The 19077-nt window shown below is 40.2% G+C and overlaps 1 protein-coding gene across 1 annotated transcript; it reads left to right on the forward strand.

Annotated features, from left to right (window-relative positions):
* The first annotated feature begins 15133 nt into the window (after positions 1-15133).
* Positions 15134-15451, forward strand: LOC122672234. The gene has a single exon (XM_043869730.1). It carries the CDS (start codon positions 15134-15136, stop codon positions 15449-15451), a length of 318 nt encoding a protein of 105 aa, XP_043725665.1.
* Positions 15452-19077: the final 3626 nt, after the last annotated feature.

A 19077-nucleotide genomic window follows, 5' to 3' on the forward strand; every position in this document is an offset into this window, starting at 1 on the left:
ATTCCCTCATTCAGAATTTTTTCACTTTAATCAAAACCCAGTTTGATATCAATTTTTGTCGGATACGTTCTGACAATGCCCTTGAATTCTTTAACACGGATACCTTAGTTTTTTTTTCAAACTTTGGGCATTCTTCAACAATCTAGCTGTGTTTATACTCCACAACAAAATGGCATTGTGGAGCGTAAACATCACCATTTGCTTAATGTTGCCAGGGCTCTCCACTTTCAAGCCAACCTTCCCTTACCCTTTTGGGCTGATTGTGTCCTAACAGCCTGTTACTTAATTAACCATTTACCAATCCCTGTTCTCAAGGGTAAACCTCCTCATGAAATTCTGTTTAAAAAAAAACCACTCCTTACCCATCTCAAAGTCTTTGGTTACCTTTGCTTTGGCCGCAATACCACCACCAAACACAAGTTTGATCAATGGGCTTTTCCAGGAATTTTCATTGGTTACCCTCATGGACAAAAGGGTTACAAAATTTATGACCTTTCTACCAAGGTTACTTATGTATCTCGTGATGTTACTTTTTTATGAAAAAGTTTTTCCCTTCATTCTATACCCCAAACCCTCTACAACACCCTCATATGTTTTTCCTCTACCACCCACGGACCATGATGAACCCCCACCGCCACCCCCTGCCCCAGCTCCACCATCAAACCCATATCCCCTTGATCATGCCACTCCAACCTCATCACCGCCACCCCGTCAACCTGAACTCCCTACCCCAACCCAACCTCCCTCTCTTACTCAACCCTCCACGCGCCCTACTCGGACCATTAAACCTCCAAGTTATCTAAAAGATTACCACTTCTCTCTTGCTCAAGCAAATAAGTCTTCAACTGTTGGTCACGGTACGTCTCACCCACTTGCTTACTCTTTAAGTTATCATCGTTTTTCCTCTAATCATATGTCTTTTCTCACTGCTCTAACCACTACCACTAAGCCTAGCAGCTTCGCCGAGGCTATGAAACATTCTGAATGGCGTGACGCACTGCAGACTGAGATTGCTGCTCTCACTAAAAACCAGACTTGGACTTTGGTTCCGCTACCTCCAGGAAAAAAGGCTATTGGGTCTAAATGGGTGTTTAAAATTAAACGCAAAGCGGATGGTTCTGTCGAAAGATTTAAGGCCCGCCTTGTTGCTAAGGGCTACACACAAATTGAAGGGGTTGATTACCATGACACCTATGCTCCTACGGCTAAACTAGTCACCGTCCGTGTGCTTCTTACTGTGGCCATTGCACGTGGATGGTCTCTTCATCAATTAGATGTCAACAATGCATTTTTACATGGAGATCTCTCAGAAGATGTTTATATGTTACCCCCTCCTAGGTATCGTCGTAAGGGGGAGACCGTTGTTTGCAAACTCCAACGGTCTCTCTATGGGCTTAAGTAGGCATCACAGAATTGGTTCTCCAAATTGTCTACTGCCCTACTCAGTTTTGGTTTTATACAATCACAGGCCGATCATTCTCTGTTTGTCCTTCGACAACAATCGGCTTCCATCTTCATTCTTGTGTACGTCAATGACATCATCATCACTGGTTCAGATGACACCTTACTCTGGGATATCAAGACTCGCATTTGTTCTCAGTTCCAGACTAAAGATATTGGCCCCCTAAAATATTTTCTTGGCATAGAGGTCACTCGTTCCCAAAAGGGCCTTTACCTCTACCAATGGAAATACACACTTGATATACTCAGTGATAGTGGACTCACTGGCACTCGATCTGCAGATTTCCCAATGGAACAGAACCTTAAGCTCTCTGACTCTACGGGCACTATTCTTTCTAATCTGGGCATCTATCGACGGTTGGTTGGTCGCTTAATTTATCTCATCGTTGCCCGGCCAGACATTGTACATACAGTCAACATTTTGAGCCAATTCATGCACCAACCCCGCCAACCTCACCTAGAGGTTGCACATCGATTACTTCGATATCTGAAAGGTACACCTGGACATGGAATTTTCCTCCATGCAGATTTTGATCTTCGCTTAACGGCCTTTTGTGACTCAGATTGGGCTAGCTGTCCAATGACTAGACGATCCACCACAGGCTATTGCATTCTTCTTGGCTCTAGTCCGATTTCTTGGAAAACTTGGCTCTCATATCTCTTACAAGACATTGGCTTGCCATCACAGAAGGGTATTCCGTTATATTGTGATAACCAGGCAGCACTCCACATTGCTGCTAACCCAGTCTACCACAAGCGAACAAAACACATCGAAATAGATTGCCATGTCATTCGTGAGAAGTTACAATAGGGACTTATTTGCACCTCCAAGATTGCTTCGGCCAATTAGCTAGCTGACCTATTCACTAAATCTCTTGGTCGAGCCCAATTTCAGCACCTAAAGTCCAAGCTGGGCATTCAGGACCTTCATGCACCACCTTGAGGGGGAGTATTAGATATCTTCATCGGATGAGTCAGCATCGACTCATCTTTCACTTCTTGTGTACATTTGTATATATTCTTAGAGATTAGTTAGGATCAGATTAGGATTTTTTTTATAAACAGTTTTGGTAGTTTTCTTATATCAAGGAGATAATCTCTACAGTGTATTTGTATATATTCTTTTCCCATTAGTGAAATGAATCACACGAATTACATCCAATTACCATCTTAACAGTTTTGATTGGTAATCATTACACTTTTGGATTCATTATAGTTGTTTTGATTAGTAATCATTACACTTTTGACTTGTTTCGATTTAAAAAAAAGGATTTTCTCAATTGAAATCAATTTGCAAACTCTTTTGTTTTGGGTGCATTAGCACCAACACCCACCTGGGTGTGTGCGTGGTTAAAGAATAGAAGGGCAGGCTGGGTGTTTGGGTTGTCAGAAGCTAAGGGCTGCCGCCCGTGGCAGTGCCATGCATTTTGTATGGGCAGTTGTGTAACCCCAAAAAAAAAACAAAAAAAAGAGGAATTAATAAGTTTAATTGTTAACTATTTTAGGGTTTTGAGAAGAAGATGGGTGAAGGGATTCCTTTACTTCACCCATATTTTTTTATTTCCCCATTTGGGCCAAATCAGATTGTATGTTGGCCCAATTTATCTTAAATTTTGGTTTTAATTACCCTTATTTATTTATTTTTGCTATTATATGTTTATAAATTTAAATTGGCAATTTTACCCTCCCGTGGCGGTATTGACTTTGTTTGACTCGCACCATATGGGTAGGAGGTCAAACCCCATCCTATGCAATCTATGTTTATTTTATTTTATATTTTATGGGATGGAATATTGATATTTATGTAAGGGATATGTTTTGTGATAGATGTGCGATAGAGTTGGTACCTAGATATGATACAAAGTGTGGTGCTCCCTAGTAGTGATGTAGTAAGATTCTTGAATGTAAAGAGCTAGTTGTAATTTTAGTTTTAATTTTTGAGAAGCCATGTAATGGGAGCCCACTGCACTGCATATCATAACCTCGTATCAACTCGGCATATCACTTCAAGTACCAATCTAGGTCTCTTATGTGAGTCCCTTGCGCATCCAATGTATGACGCATTAAATTATGGTTTGGAGATGCCCTTTCCACCTAATTTTTTGTTCGAAATCAATTAAAATTATATGTTCCCAAACCCACACACTGTGAGATTGGATTATGAGCCTAGCAAAATTTTTGGTCTCACCGTGTGGAAGAGGAAACCATTAATTTTAATTAGGATTTCTTGAACAAAAATTATTTTTTGTGTGGATATATATACTAAATGTCCTCCCTTGCACATTGTAGTGATTGTCACACCCCAAACCACTGCCTGGGACGATTAGGTAGGTGACCCGAATTGCATGCCAGCAATCCACCAAATCCCATGGATCTAGAAGCAATTAATCCATTCACAGACACACATCCATCGTAATACAACATGTAAAACTCAGAGTGCTGCAAAAAACTATATTTACATTAAAATATAAAAGAACTGTAGCAGTACGGGAAATGATAATATATACAATAAGGTGTCTGATCATTCCCTCTCTCACTCCCACAGACAGAACAGTAGAGACTAGCATATACATCTTTTTAAAACAAAAGAAAATATACACAGAGCGAGGTAACTTAAGCCCCAAAAAGAAAGAAGAAAAACTAAAAGCAGGAATGGGGAGAAACTCCTGTCAAAAATAAAAAAGAATCTCCAACACAAAAAGCATCAACAACACCCTTCACGGGTCATCTTCAGTAACCATTGTGAATACTCGCATCAACCGTATGACCTCCGTCGGGGTCCACACCAATATGGTCATAACCACCATGGCTCTCCTCCGCGTAATAAGCCTCCCCACCATAGTGACATCTACCTGCAAAATCATCTAACAAAAAACATGTATAACAGAGTGTGAGCTCCACTGAGCCCGTGAATGAAACATATCATCATGCATGCATATACAATCATAACCATATGGATCCTACATGAAGTGCAGTCCAATTATTTATTAGCCACCTAACATCACAACTAAGGCAGGTTAGTGCTACTACAATCCCCAATACATGTATCCCTGGTGCGGGCTTTTAACCCCTTCCTGCGATACACCCATTGAGTTGTCGGAGAGGATCCGTCAGCTCCCGCATTCGTGCACCAAGGTCAGCCCGACCAGCCCCCTGTGATTAACCTGTGAGGCATCCATCCCTTTTTCTTTTCTGGCTTATAGCCCGGCTTATACCCCACAATTACCTTTTCGGTGCAATCACATTTCTTTTGAATTCTTTTCTTTTCTCATATATATGGTCACTCTCACAGGCATCCAACACCTTAACCCCTGTTGGCAAGGGTGCATAGCACGGATGATGAAACTCTAACCCCATGTCTATACGGCATCGTATGAGTCGGGCGGTGTCAACCGTAACCCATTCTACGGGCTACCACATGCCTCATTTCCAAGCTGGCTACGACATCTAATCTAGCATTCACATTCAACATACAATGTTCAACCATAATTTCCAGCAGTCATCACAATGTTGTTTTTGAGTTTTCAAGATTCATGAATTAAATATGTAACACAGTATTATTAAGATAAAATTCAATTCAGCATATCAATTATGTTACATCTACACACGTGATGACATTCCACTCACCTTGGTCTGGTTCTACAGGTTCAGTTGTTGTTTCAATTCCAGCCGGTGTCTGGCAGTGCACCTCGAGCACGGGATCAAATCCTAAAGTAATACATAAAAAATGTATCATTTAATTAGTCAAAATTGTTTTCGGTGTCTTAGTGCTGATCTAGGTTCACTGCTCTGACTCAGTGTTCAGTCTGGTATCACTTGGAATTCTCCAGGTCTTGCATTGGGCCTTTGGGTCCATGTCCCGGTGCATGATCCGAAGATGTGGATCAGGGTCAAATCTGGTATTTACCAATGTAACAAGTTGTACATGGTCCCGATAGTCTCACAAATCATCCCACAGGTCAGCAGTTCAGCTGAACCATCTCTGGCTGGGTTGCCAGGCCCTGTGGGGCCCACTTGGGTACCCAAGGTATAGATATTAGTGGACAGATGTGAGGAGGGGTATTTTGGTCATTTAACACCTCCTTACACTGTACATGGCCCACTGGTGAAGGCCCACAAAATTAGGACATCAATTCAGCCCATTTCCATTCTCTGGGTGATTCTTTGGGCGACAGGGCAATCGCCCAGTGCATTGCCCAAAGCCTGTTTGAACCATGAATAGGCTCCAAAACTGGGATTTTACAGCATGGGCAATGCCTAAGTCGATCCTCAATGCATGTAGGGTTGTTGTGGACCTTCTGGAGAGTGGATTTCAATGGTCCACATGGATCATGGCCTGGGCCCACCATTTGGCAGCCAAGAGCTGTCCAGCTAGCTTAGAGAACTACAGCTCAGCTGTGTTCCAGCTTAAGGCCACGGTTAGAACCCAAAATTTGCATATAAAAAGGGGGTCACCACCCTCATTTGAATGACCGAGGTTTTTGGGAGATGGGTACCCCTAGAGCTCCAATTCTCCAATTTTTTTTCTTGTTTTTCTTGTTTCGGGGCTCTTCCCTAATTCGATTTTGAGCCTTCGAGCCTATCCCTCTATCCAAAGTCCGGGCTATCCGAGTCGAGCTTCTTGGACCCTTTCTTGCCCAAATCTGGGAAACCTCCCATGTCATAGCCACTCTATCTGGCCTTTAAGGCCCTAGTTTCCAAAGCCTTGGAATGCCGTTATTCTATCTGAGATCATAAGATTGACAGCCGTTACTCTATCCGACAAAAAGGGATAAAGCCAGTCTTTTGCCTCCATCTGAGCTGGGGGGACGACATCCATTTTGCATAATTGCATTTATTTAAAGCTTACAGGTATATATTTCTTCCGGTAACTTTTAATTTCAGTACGTTGTAGTCCTTTCAAGTGCTCTCGTGTAGTGTAGTAGTTAGTATAACATAGTTTAATTTAATTAAATAGTTTATGCATCATTATTTAACCATACATGTGGGAATAGGAAATTCATAAAGGGAGAATATTCAATGACAAGCATCTAGTAGAAAGACCGGTTTATCTTGGCGAGGTGGGTGCCTAACACCTTTCCACTCTCGTAACCTGACCACTTACCCCGAATCTCTGACCAGACCAACCGAAGTCTCGTAGCCCTTCTAGGACTACACCAATGGGTCCTAGGCCCTAACCCTAGGTGGTGACTTCATTTCATTTTATTTTATGACCCCCATCCCCTGATAAATTAACACCATACCATCTGAGAAGACGCATTCCTTCTCTCCCTCAAACCGAGGAGGAACACCCTAAAACCCTATCACGCGCCATCCCAGCGACCGTGGGAAAAAGAACGGATCCTCACACCCTCAAAGCCAAATCTTAGGGGCAATCTATGGGGTACCTTATGGGACCTACCCTACAATTGTTTAACATCTTTTCACACATCCCTAGGCATCTAAATACTTACGCTGAGGTGTGTTGGACGGTGATCGGACAACAAACCATAACAATCTATTCACGAACTAATAGGTGAGGGGATTTGGGTTTTGTTTTATTTTGGGAATGTTTTACATTTTACTTGCATGTATGCCATTGACCATGCATATTCATTTTTGCATATTATAACTATGTTTATGAATTGTTAAAATGTGGTAGTAATTATGCAATGTGGTTTTGGACATGAATGTACTTGTTGGAATTCGATGGTCGGAACATGCCGACACTGGGACCCTAAGATATATATTACTATCATATGTTATATTGGTTTATCATCTGTCATGTCGTGCTGGTACCTGGGTGATAGATGGTATGGGACGTTGATGTGCCCGGAATACCTCTCAACACGATAGACTATGTAGTATCATGTGGGTAGGATTACTTTCCCTCTTGCTACGACCCTTACCAACAGGGGTTTAGGTGTTGGGTAACCTGGGTTCCCTGTGGGCCTAAGGAGGTGTGAGGCCAGGTCATGAATGATAATTGGTTATCGAAGTCTGCCTCTGGGTAGCATGTGGCTTCTACCGGTGCGAACCCCAAGATAACAACTGAGGATTCATTTCAATGATAAGTTAAGTGATCCGTAGTGTCTCCTGAGTTGTTACAGTAGCATGTACCTAGTGACCAAGATAGATTTCTAGGTGGTACTTATTCGATGTATGTGTCCATCAAACCCGGTTCAATCTGGTTCGACTCAATTTATTATGTATTAAATATTTCACACATTTTTGTTTAATATGATCACATGCGATATAAACTTTTTGAGCAATGTATGTCCATAAGTATTACTTTAAATTGGTAGTCACGACTAGAGGTTTGGGTTGGGCAGCCCTTATCATATGGTCGTCGCATTGGGTATGCATAGACATGTTTGATGTCGGGCTACGAATGCGAGTACACACATGTTGTGTGTGTATTGGGGAAGAATCTTATTTTGTCGATTCCCTCATGTATTACTACCAGATGTAGGTTTGGGATAGACATGTATCACCGAGACCCAGTACCTAAGAGGGCCTTGTCACTGCATGATGTGAGAGTTGTTACACCCCAAACCACCCCCTGGGAGGATTAGGTAGGTGACCTAAATTGTATAACGGCAGTCCACCAAATCCCACGGATCAAGAAGCAGTTAATACATTCACGGTACCACATTTGTAACATTACCATAGGTAAGATCAGAGTGCTGTAGATAATCTACAATTATAACTCAAGAAAAGAAAACGTAGTGATCCAGGAATGATTGTGATATATATATACATATGTTTTGAAACATTCCCCAGTACAACCCACATCTGAAAAGTAAGACTGACATATACACAAGCCAAAAGAAAAGTACACATATATATACAGGGCGAGATAACTCAACCCCAAAAAGGAAAGAAAAGACTACACCAAAAATAGAAACGGGGATAAACTCCTATCAAAAGCAAAAAGGAGTCCCCAAGATAAAAAGCATCAGTAGTGCCCCTCACTGGTCTTCATCAATAACCACTGAGAATGCTTGCATCATCGGTATGACCTCCATCGGGGTCCACACCAATATCATCATAATAACCAGGGCTCTCCTCCTCGTAATGAGCCGCCATGCCATAGCGGCATCCACCTGCAGAATCATCTATGCTTTGTAGGCATATGCTCATAGGTACAACCAGATCCATGCTCCTCCTCGGGTTGAACACCCCAAGCCTCATAACCATCACTATACTGATACGCCAGATCAACCTCGACCGAGTCCATCATTCCTATATCCATATCAAAAAACTTGAGGGATGAGCTTCCACTGGCCCAGTGACTGATTAAACAACACACAATCATACAATAATAGTGGTAATAAATATGCATGCTAAAGTATGCACATCACATATGATGCATGAATGCATTTATTAATTTTCCCCTAGCAACAATTTCTAAGTCAGGTCAAGTACTACTATAACACGAGGTAGCATCATTGGTAACCAGTGCCATATACCAGATAACATTTCGACAATGTCAAACCCATGCTATAATGGAACGCTACGAGACCGGACTCCTCCCCGAGTTGTCCGCAAACCCCCGATACAAACCCCGTCCTGGTGTCTAGCTCAAAATTCGTTCGACGCCTGAACTTCATGGTGGGCTACTCCGAAACACAGTCGGGACCCATGGGCTTGCTCGGTACCTAAACCCCTGTCGGTAAGGGTTGTAGTACTAGGCAAGTCATAACCTAGCCAGCAAACAATTACTGCACTGCAAGGGTACACACATGTGTATCTTAGAGGTCGAGTCTATAGTGCCAAATCATGGTGGCTCAGCTATCCTCTCACCCCCTCTAGCTTACACGTCGGGTGTGATACCAAAATACCGGTAGGCCAGTCACAACCCAATCCCAATCCATCATATACTCATCACAATGTTCATTATCCACATAATCCTCCTTACAACACTCACATGGCAATCACAAGTCCAACGCCTATTCACGGCACTTGGGTTCCATTACTCGTTCTTAATACATATCCACATATGCATTTCAATCATACCAACATTCACATTAATTCCAAAACAAAATTTTAGTCCTAGAACATCTAGCATTCAACATGATTATATCTCATCATCTTCTCATGATTCCACAATAATAAGAAACGAAAAAGTGACATAGCATGCATAGTAAGTACACCACATCATCATGCATAGCCTAGTCATATGTCTAATGAGAAACATTCCATAAAATAGTTCAAATGTCTAATCCACTCACAATCGTCAAAGTGTAGGTAATCTTGATTCTATGTAGTGTACGCTCCCATCGTAGGTGCAAGTTATCCTAACAAGTCAATCCATAAGTGTACAATAGGCGAGAGAAGGTCTGAGTGTCCAACATGGAGTCAAAACTCCAAGACAGCACCAATTTAGTCTGAGCAGACTGAAGCTTGCGGATTGAGCAACATCGTCCACAGGTTAGCGGATCATGTAGGAAGTGGCTTTCATGGAATAGAGTGGACTATGTCTAATCGGATGATGCATCGTCCGCTGGCAGAATTTACTGTATTTTGGCTTGAGCTCGAGTCCAGCTTTGGCCTAAGGCTATGGGGCCTGCAAGTAGTCAATGGGGGGAGTGTTCTTAGCCTCCAAGGACACATGGGGTTTAATCCAAATAGGATCTCCTAGGAGGAAATTGTGTTCTAACACCAAGATCCCCAAAATGGAGGTTCGTCAATAGGGTTTTATGTCATCTAAGCCATAGGGCTAGGAATGGATCTATTAGAAAACACATTTTCCCTGTATTTTGATGATAAAAAACATAATTGAATAGTAACAATAAAATGTCTAAATGTATGATTGATTTTCATAGTTGGACCACAGAAGCCACTAAGACCGCAAGAAGGACTTAACAAAAACTTGAGCATCCAGATACACAATCAGGAGATGCAAGATTGAAGATTGAAGAACATCATAGAAAGAAGCCATGAACTCATACCCACAAGTGGAAAAAGCTCCAAGAAGAACCAAGTGCACATAGAACACAATCTGTACACGTGCACATCACATTGTATATGCATTGCATTCGCATGATTTAGAGACCCTAAGAGATATTCATTCCCATAACCTAGAGCTAAGAATAAGGCCATAAAAATGATGGATCAAACCCCCATATTGTCCTAAATAAGTTGGACAAAAACTCTAAGTCTGACAGTCGAAAAATCAAGTAGACTGTCTGTAGGTCTGACCTACCGGTCGACCTATAACAGGGCTATTTCAACCATCAAGGGGGTAATGGCCTGTAGGTTGAAATCGACAGAATTGTCAGTCGATCGACACCTGAAGGTCCATCAGCTGACCGACCATTGACCTACAACCCAGAATTTCCTGTAACGGCTAGTTTTTGGTGGTCGACCTACAAGTTTTATAGGTCGACCGAAAGGATAAAAATGTGACAATTTTATATCCGTTGGGACTAAAACTTAATCCATCATTTTACTATAAATAGAGCATCAAAATGATTCTAAAGGTAACCCATGAACATACAATATACACATCCAATTGAGATAATTTGAAGAGAATTTTAAATCATTATTGAGAGCATTCTTTAGTGTTGAGCTCAAAGCTCTAATTTATTGTTCTTGTCTAAGAACTCAAGCTCTTTATTCTCCACATCTTTTCCAAGTTATATCATCAAGAGAAGTGCATTGGGAGATCAAATGTGTATCATTATCATCGAAATCATTCATATCAATGTACACCGACATCACTCAAAGGGTAAAGTGTCACTATTCTTTGATAGGTATTTATACCATAATTTTTTTATTGTATTTATTTTGTTTATGCTTTTGATTTGAGAAATCATTGTTGTATTAATCTAGACCGTACTTAGATTAGTACAAGGACTCTCTCATCCATATGAGATTAAATGTTACTCTTGTCCTATAACTAAGATTGAAATGATACTCTTGTCCTGAAACTAAGATTGTAAGGATCCTCTATCCTGTTAAAAAGAGTTGTAAAGGTGTCATTTTTTCACCTATTGTATTGAAAGGAAAATACTAGTAGAATTCTCTCAAGGATTACGAGAAGTGGACATCGATTCTTAGAGTCGAACCACTATAAATCTTGTGCCTCATTTACTTATGCTCTTTACTTACTATTAAATTAACTTTCAATTTATTTTAATGTGCAACTAATCGAAAAAGAGATAAAATCCACTAGTGATAACCTATTCACCCCCCTCTAGGTTATCCAATAATTGGTATCAGAGCGGGAGTTCAAAACTAAGGCTATATTTATCTTTAACACTTGCTAAAATGATCTATGTCATCTTCATCATCCTCATACCAAATTGAGGGACTCAACACTGCCAGGCCACCATACTTCGATGGTGAAAGATCTGCCTATTAGAAGTATAGATTCAAAAATTATGTGTGCTCATGATATAGATGTATAGACTGTGATTGAGTACGGTCCCTTTAAAATCACAAAAGAAGAAGAAAGAAAGACTATCCTGAAAGAGAAAACAAAATGGACTCCAACTGATAAAATACATTTACAACAAAACTATAAAGCCATTGCATTCCTTCAATGTGCTCTTAATGAAAAAGAATTTAATAGAACTAGTATGTGTAGCAGTTAAAGAAATGTTTGACATTTTTGTGGTTACCTGTAAAGGAACATCACAAGAAAAACAACTCAAAATTGATAAAATCATTCATCAATATGAACTATTTAAAATGCTTGATGATGAAAGTTTTTCTGATATGTTTACTAGATTTATTAACATTATCAACAAGTTGAAAAGCTTAGGGAAGGACTACACAAAAGCTGAAAATGTAAGGAAGATCTTGAGATCTTCCAAGTGGAGACCAATGGTGACTGCTATCAAACTAGCAAAAGATCTCAACAACTTAAACATGGATGAATTAATAGGTACCTTACAAACTCATGAAGTGAAACTCATTGAAGATGAGGAAATTATGGAAGTAAAGGAACCAAAGAGAAGGTCCATCGCACTCAAAACCCCACATGAATCTGAAGAAGAGGAAAGCGATAAAGATGATCTTGAGAAAGAAATCTCTCTAATCACAAGAAAATTCCAAAGATTCCTAAGAAAGCAAGGAGGAAGATTCAACAAAGGGTAACCATCAAGGAAAAATTGTTAGAAAATAAAAGATATTGGGTCAATATTGGATATTGGACCCAATATTGGATTCCTTTAGCAATATCTTTTCTTGTTGGGAAAGATTGGATGGGTTGGTAATTGAGTCCCAATTCGAAACTCAATATACCTTACCCATGTGAGCTATCATTTTGGGAATAAGAGATGGGTAAATCTTATATGATACAAGAGATTGCCAAAAACTCAAGAAGAACACAAGGAACCCCAAAACCGTGGAGCTCTCTCCCCCTCTCCTAGAATCATTTTCTCCCTCTCCCTCTCTTGGTGTTTGATCGAAGAGAAAATCCAAGGCCTTGTGATCCTTGAGAGTGTGGAAGAGTTTGCTTGACTATGCGGGGAACGCAAAGCTTTGCGTGGTCCGTGGAACGATCGTGAAAGGGCTATCATTGGCTGGAGGTCTTACATCTATGAGGCTCTAGGTAATGATTGATCCTTGTATTATTTTGTTATTGAATGACATCTCCCATCGATATCCATGATCTTGTTTTCGCTTCCACTGGATCGCACTTTGATTGCTAATAGTGGCATCAGAGCCTCATTATCGATGGGAATGTTTTCTTTTTCCATTAAATATGTGATGCTTTAAATTTTTATTCAGTCTTTATTTTAAAAAAAAAAAAAATTTGGGGTTTAGAATGCATGTGAGGAAGGGGCCGCGAGCTTGCTGCCCTGTTGCGTGCCCCACCTGTCGCACGCACCCCACCCCCTACCGCATGCCTACCCCCTTTCGCGCGCCTAGCCTGCCTGCCGCATGCGCGCCTTGACTGCTTGTTGCGTATGATGGCCCTTGCCGTGTGCTGGTGGTGCCTTTGTGCGCCCTGCGGTTGTGATCTTCCCTTCTTTATGTTTTTCCTATGGCTACCTTGTGTAGCAGATTTCAAAAAAAAAAAAAAATTTCTGGTTTGCTTATTGAGGGGAGAATTATTGGAGAAGATGCGTGGAGAGACTCCTTCCTTCACCCACCTTTCCCAATAGGTATAATGGTTTATCTTAATTTTATGACTTATTTAATTTTATTTTAAGCATGTATATGTTCATATGATGGGAAGCATGTGACATAACCATTGTGGCATAAGTTGTCATGGTAATGGCTATGTGATGTACATGATCATTGCGACATTGGTTATCATAGTAATGGTCATGTGATGCATATGATATTTGTGACATATGTTGTCATGGTAATGGTTATGTGATGGGTGCATTGGATACACATGATCATTATGACATTGGTTGTCATGGCAATGATGGTTTTATGTGTTTTTGGCTTTTTTCACATAAAAATATTAGAATATTAATTTTTGAGCATCATGTATGTAATGAGGACTATGGTTATGGGATTTAGAATTTACATACATTAGATGGACGTATGTGTTAGGCATGGCATGGATGTGGTTTGATATGTAATTCCTTTTTTATCCTCCAGGCAGTCCAATTTTGGTGGACTGGTTTCCTGATTTATAATTTTATTTGGAAAAGGTTGTAATAATTTTTGAATTAGCTTAAATTATTTATTGTAACCACTTGGAGATCGTGTTGAGATCGAGATCGTGTTGAGATTGGGATCTTATTTTTTATCATGGATCAAGGATCTTGTCGGTTCGTTGGAGTGAAGATTAAAGGAGGGACTTGCTCACTTGAAGTGCCCAAGTTGATTGCAATTTTGAAATAAATTTCCTGTAATAGTTAGTTGCATATGCATTATCACATAATTATTGTCATGTGTGGGAGTAACATATGAGGCTATGATTGCTCCCATCCATCTTATAATCAAAGTGAGTTTATCATGGATATGAACTCATGTTGATTAAAGATGCTATCCCACAATCATTGGTGTTTGTATTTTTTTCTTGGTTGGATATACTTTTATGCTTGTACATTGGATGTATGATTGTGATTTTTATGCGTTCCCACTATCCCTCAATTTTAATACAAGTGTGATATGGGAAATCCTAGTTGGTGGGATTCTCATGGCTTTCCTTAGTTGGTAAGTGTAGAAATTTTATCGATCTACCCTTATAGATGTCGATAGGATAGTATTTGGATAGGTTAATGAAATTGTCTGCACTCATCTCACATTTATTAGGTAGAGAATATGGTCGGTGGTACATGTACTCTGATAGTAGGCACTAACCCACAAACACCATAATTCCCTCCTAAATTAAGGGTAAGCACTTGACTTGAGTGTGTATCAGTCGATAAGAATGGGCATGACACTCAAGCGACTAAATCATATTGGAAGTCTAAGTGATGGATAGAACAGTCCACTCAACCAAGATGCGAATGACGAACTCCGATAGGCTAAGTTAGGAGCATAAGGGTTGATAGTTTTCCAATTCATACCCTATAAGCTAGAGGGAAGCTTGAGGTGTGATTGACCATTGATTGTTCTTACCCCAATTTTTCAATGGTTAAAGATCATACTAATTGTTAATTTTTATACATCATATAGATTTAATAATGTTAACCCAAATCAACTATGCCGCCCTTATTAAAGACCATATTTTGACCGGCCTAAAATATGTTGACTGGAGGAGGACATCAAGTTACTCATGTCTGCAGAAGCTCTGATGTCTGTCCTAGATGAAGAAGAACCTGAATTTCCCAATGAGAAAAACCCTAAATCTAAAGCGGTCTATGAGTTATTTCGTCAGAAAAACTCTAAGGCCAAACTCCTCGTGTTAAGTTCTCTGGAAAAGACCATCACTGATTCTGTCAAGGATCTGTACTTGACGAAGGATATGATGGAGGAGTTGAAGGAGATGTATGGGAGAGAAGAAAGACATGTCCATCACCAACTGGTGACACTCCTCCATGGCACAAAGATGGCCCAAGGAACTCCAGTTATAGATCATGTGATGAAAATGTAAAACTTGTTCCAAATCTGGAGAACCTTGGGACGTCCTTCAAGCTGAATTATAAGACGGATGTCATCTTCTACTTTTTGTCTTAGAAGATCTACGGATCTTTTATTGTTAATTATAGCATGAATAAACTCTTCGTCGACCTCCCTAAGCTGGGCCACATGTTGCAAGAGGTAAATGCTGCATCCAAGAAGTAGAAAATGGAGGTCTTGACTACAGAGTACAAGTTTTCTTCCTCTAAGCCCAAGGGTAAGAAGAAGAAGAAGAAGGCTGACAAGGGCAAAAACCCTAAGGTCGGAGCTAGGGGAATTCAAAAGAACAAGGGTAAGGAAACTTGTTTCTATTGCAAAAAGGACGGATATTAGAAGAAGAAATGTTGTGCTTTCTTAACTGCTTAGAAAAAGAAGCAGGAGAAGCAGGAAGAAGGTATTTCTGAAACCTTAGTCTTTATGAGTCTAATTTGTCAGAGGAACTTACTAACACATGGTTGGTGGACTCGGGGTCTACCGCCCATATTTGCAACTTATTATAGGGGTTCAAGTTGACAAGAAGGCTGAGTAAGGATGAAGTTCGTTTGAGAACGGGTACGGGAGCCGAGGCCATTGGAGATTTTAATTTATTTTTTAGTAGTAGCACTTTGATTTTAAGAGATTGTTTTTATGTCCTCCTATTTAGGAGGAACATTGTTTCTATTAGTAGACTAGTAAATGATGGTTCTGCTTTTCTTTTTTGTGATAAGTTAACTATTCGGTTTAATAACTCTTTTGTTACTACTGGCTTACTGGATAACGGATTGTATCTCTTAAAATCAGTATTAGAGGTAAATGAAATCTCTAATAATTCTATAAAAAGAAAATCAACCCAAGATAATTCGACATATCTTTGGCACTTAAGTTAGGTCATATTGGAGTAGAAAGGATAAACAGGTAGGTGAAGGATGGGCCTTTAGATTCATTGAAGTTAGAACCTTATCCAACCTGTGAGTCATGTCTACAAGGAAAGATGACCAAGAAACCCTTCTCTAACATCGAAAGAAGAGCCGAAGTTATGTTGGAATTGATACACTCTGATGTGTGTGGACCCATTAATGTTCACGCGAGGTATGATTACGAATACTTCATAATCTTCACTGATGATTACTCTTGTTATGGTTACATATACTTGATGCACCACAAGTCAAAAACCTTTGACAAGTTCAAGGAATTTTGAGCGGAGGTTGAAAAAGAGATGGATAATTGCATCAAGTGCCTCCGATCTAATCAAAGAGGAGAGTATTTATCAGATGAGTTCAGGGACTATTTAAAAGAAGCTGGGATTATATCTCAGTTGACTACCCTGGGGACACCTCAATAGAACGGAGTTTCAGAAAGGAGGAACCAAACCTTGTTGGACATAGTTCAGTCCATGTTGAGTTATTCAGAACTACCAATGAATTTTTGGGGTTTCACACTGGAAATTGCCATCTATATACTGAACAGGGTACCAACAAAGTCTGTGCCCAAAACACCTTTTGAATTCTGGTATCGACGCAAGCCTAGTCTCTAACATGTTAAGGTGTGGGTTTACATAGCACATGTAAGGAATCAACAAACAGATAAGTTGGAATCCCGTACAGATAGATGTCATTTCTTAGGATACCCTAAGACTACAATAGGCTACTATTTCTATGACCCTGTTAATCAGAAAGTCATAGTCAATAAGCATGCGACATTTCTAGAGGATGACATGATCTCACCAAGATCAGATCCAGTGGTCATTAAAGAAGTATCTAATGACCAAGTACCCTCTGCACAGACAGAAATTTCAGTTAACGTACCCACAGTAGAGCAACAACCTCAAGAGCCTAGACGGAGTGGGAGATCTATCCGACCACCAACTCGTTTGAACCTTCTCATAGAGGAAGATCAAAAGGTGGAAGAATTCCACATGGTGTCTAATTGTTCAGACACAGATCCTTATACTTATGCTGAAGTTCTTAAGGATGTTGACTATATAAAATGGCAGGAAGCTATACCTAGTGTAATAGATTCCATGGATTCTAACCATGTCTGGACTCTTGAAAATCTGCCATAAGGGGTAAAACCTATTGACTGTAAATGGATCTACAAGAGGAAGAGAGGTATGGATGGAAATGTGGAACGTTTCAAAGCGTGGCTGGTAGCGAAGGGATATACTCAGAAAGATGGTATTGACTATGGTGAAACCCTCTCACCGGTAGCGATGATTAAATCCATTTGGATTCTATTGTTAGTTGTTGCATACCATGATTATGAGATCTGGCGGATGGATGTACTGACATATACATGAGTCAGCCAGAGGATTTTGCTTCCCCAGGGGAGTAAAATAAGGTATGCAGGTTGTTGAGGTCCATTTATGGACTAAAATAAGCTTCCAAAAGGTGGAACATCCATTTTGATCAAACCATCAAGGAATTTGAGTTTGAACAAAACATTGATGAACTATGCGTGTATAAGAAAATCTGTGGGGGTGCCGGTCTATTTCCTTATCCTATATGTGGATGATATACTACTCATTGGGAATGATATGGAATTACTTTCATCTGTAAAGATGTGGTTATCCAAAACATTCTCGATGAAAGATCTGGGTGAAGCCAGCTACATCCTAGGAATCAAGCTTGTGAGAGATCGCAAGAAGAGGATGTTGGGATTGTCACAATCCACCTACATTGACAAAGTGCTTAAGAGGTTCAACACGCAGGGTTCGAAGAGAGAAAATGTGTCTCTCAAACATGGAATCGGTCTATCCAAGTTACAATGTCCTCAAACTCCTGAGAAAATTAAGACTATGAAGAGAATTCCTTATGCTTCTGCAGTAGGAAGTCTGATGTATGCGATGTTGTGTACCAGGCCAGATATTTATCCTGCTGTAGGGATTGTGAGTCGATATCAATCCAATCCAGGACAAGAACATTGGACAACTGTCAAGGGGATCCTCAAGTACCTAAGGAGGATCAAAGATTACTTCTTTGTATATGGTTGTGATCAGTTGTCAGTAGTTGGATGTACAGATTCAGATTTCTAAACTGACAAGGATGATAGAAAGTCTACCTCTGGGATGGTCTTTATGATTGGTGGGGGTGCAGTGATTTGAAGGAGTGCCAAACAGAAGTCAATAGTTGATTCCACAACAAAAGCTGAGTACTTGGTAGCTAGTGAAGCAGCCAAGGAAGGTGTCTGGCTCAAGAAATTCTTGACAGACTGAGGGGTGGTGCCTGAGCTAGTGGAGCAACCCATACAATTGTTATGTGACAACAGGGGACCTATAGCGCAAGCGAAAGAACTAAGGACTCATCAGAGGAATAAGCATGTGGAGCAAAAATATCACTTGATTCGTGAGATTATTCAGCGTGGTGACATAGCCATAGCTAAGGTTGACACTGCAGATAATTTATCTTACCCCATGACTAAAGCATTGCCTCCTAGTGTTTTTAAAAAATATGTTAGGAATATGGGGGTAAAGCTCATGGGTAACTGGCACTGATGTACAAAACTCCTTTTTGAATTAATGAATTTTAATTATGATTAGCATGATCAGTTGTTGAGCTCAGTTATTATCCATAGGTATTCATGCCTAAAATTGTTCACCACTAGGGATGGGACTGGACATCCGGT

Source organism: Telopea speciosissima, chromosome 8, assembly GCF_018873765.1.
Source record: "Telopea speciosissima isolate NSW1024214 ecotype Mountain lineage chromosome 8, Tspe_v1, whole genome shotgun sequence".
In the NCBI taxonomy this organism is placed as follows: domain Eukaryota; kingdom Viridiplantae; phylum Streptophyta; class Magnoliopsida; order Proteales; family Proteaceae; genus Telopea; species Telopea speciosissima.

Bases quoted from the DNA above. Each gene is read 5' to 3' on its own strand.
- LOC122672234 (XM_043869730.1), top strand. From the start codon at position 15,134: ATGTCTGCAGAAGCTCTGATGTCTGTCCTAGATGAAGAAGAACCTGAA.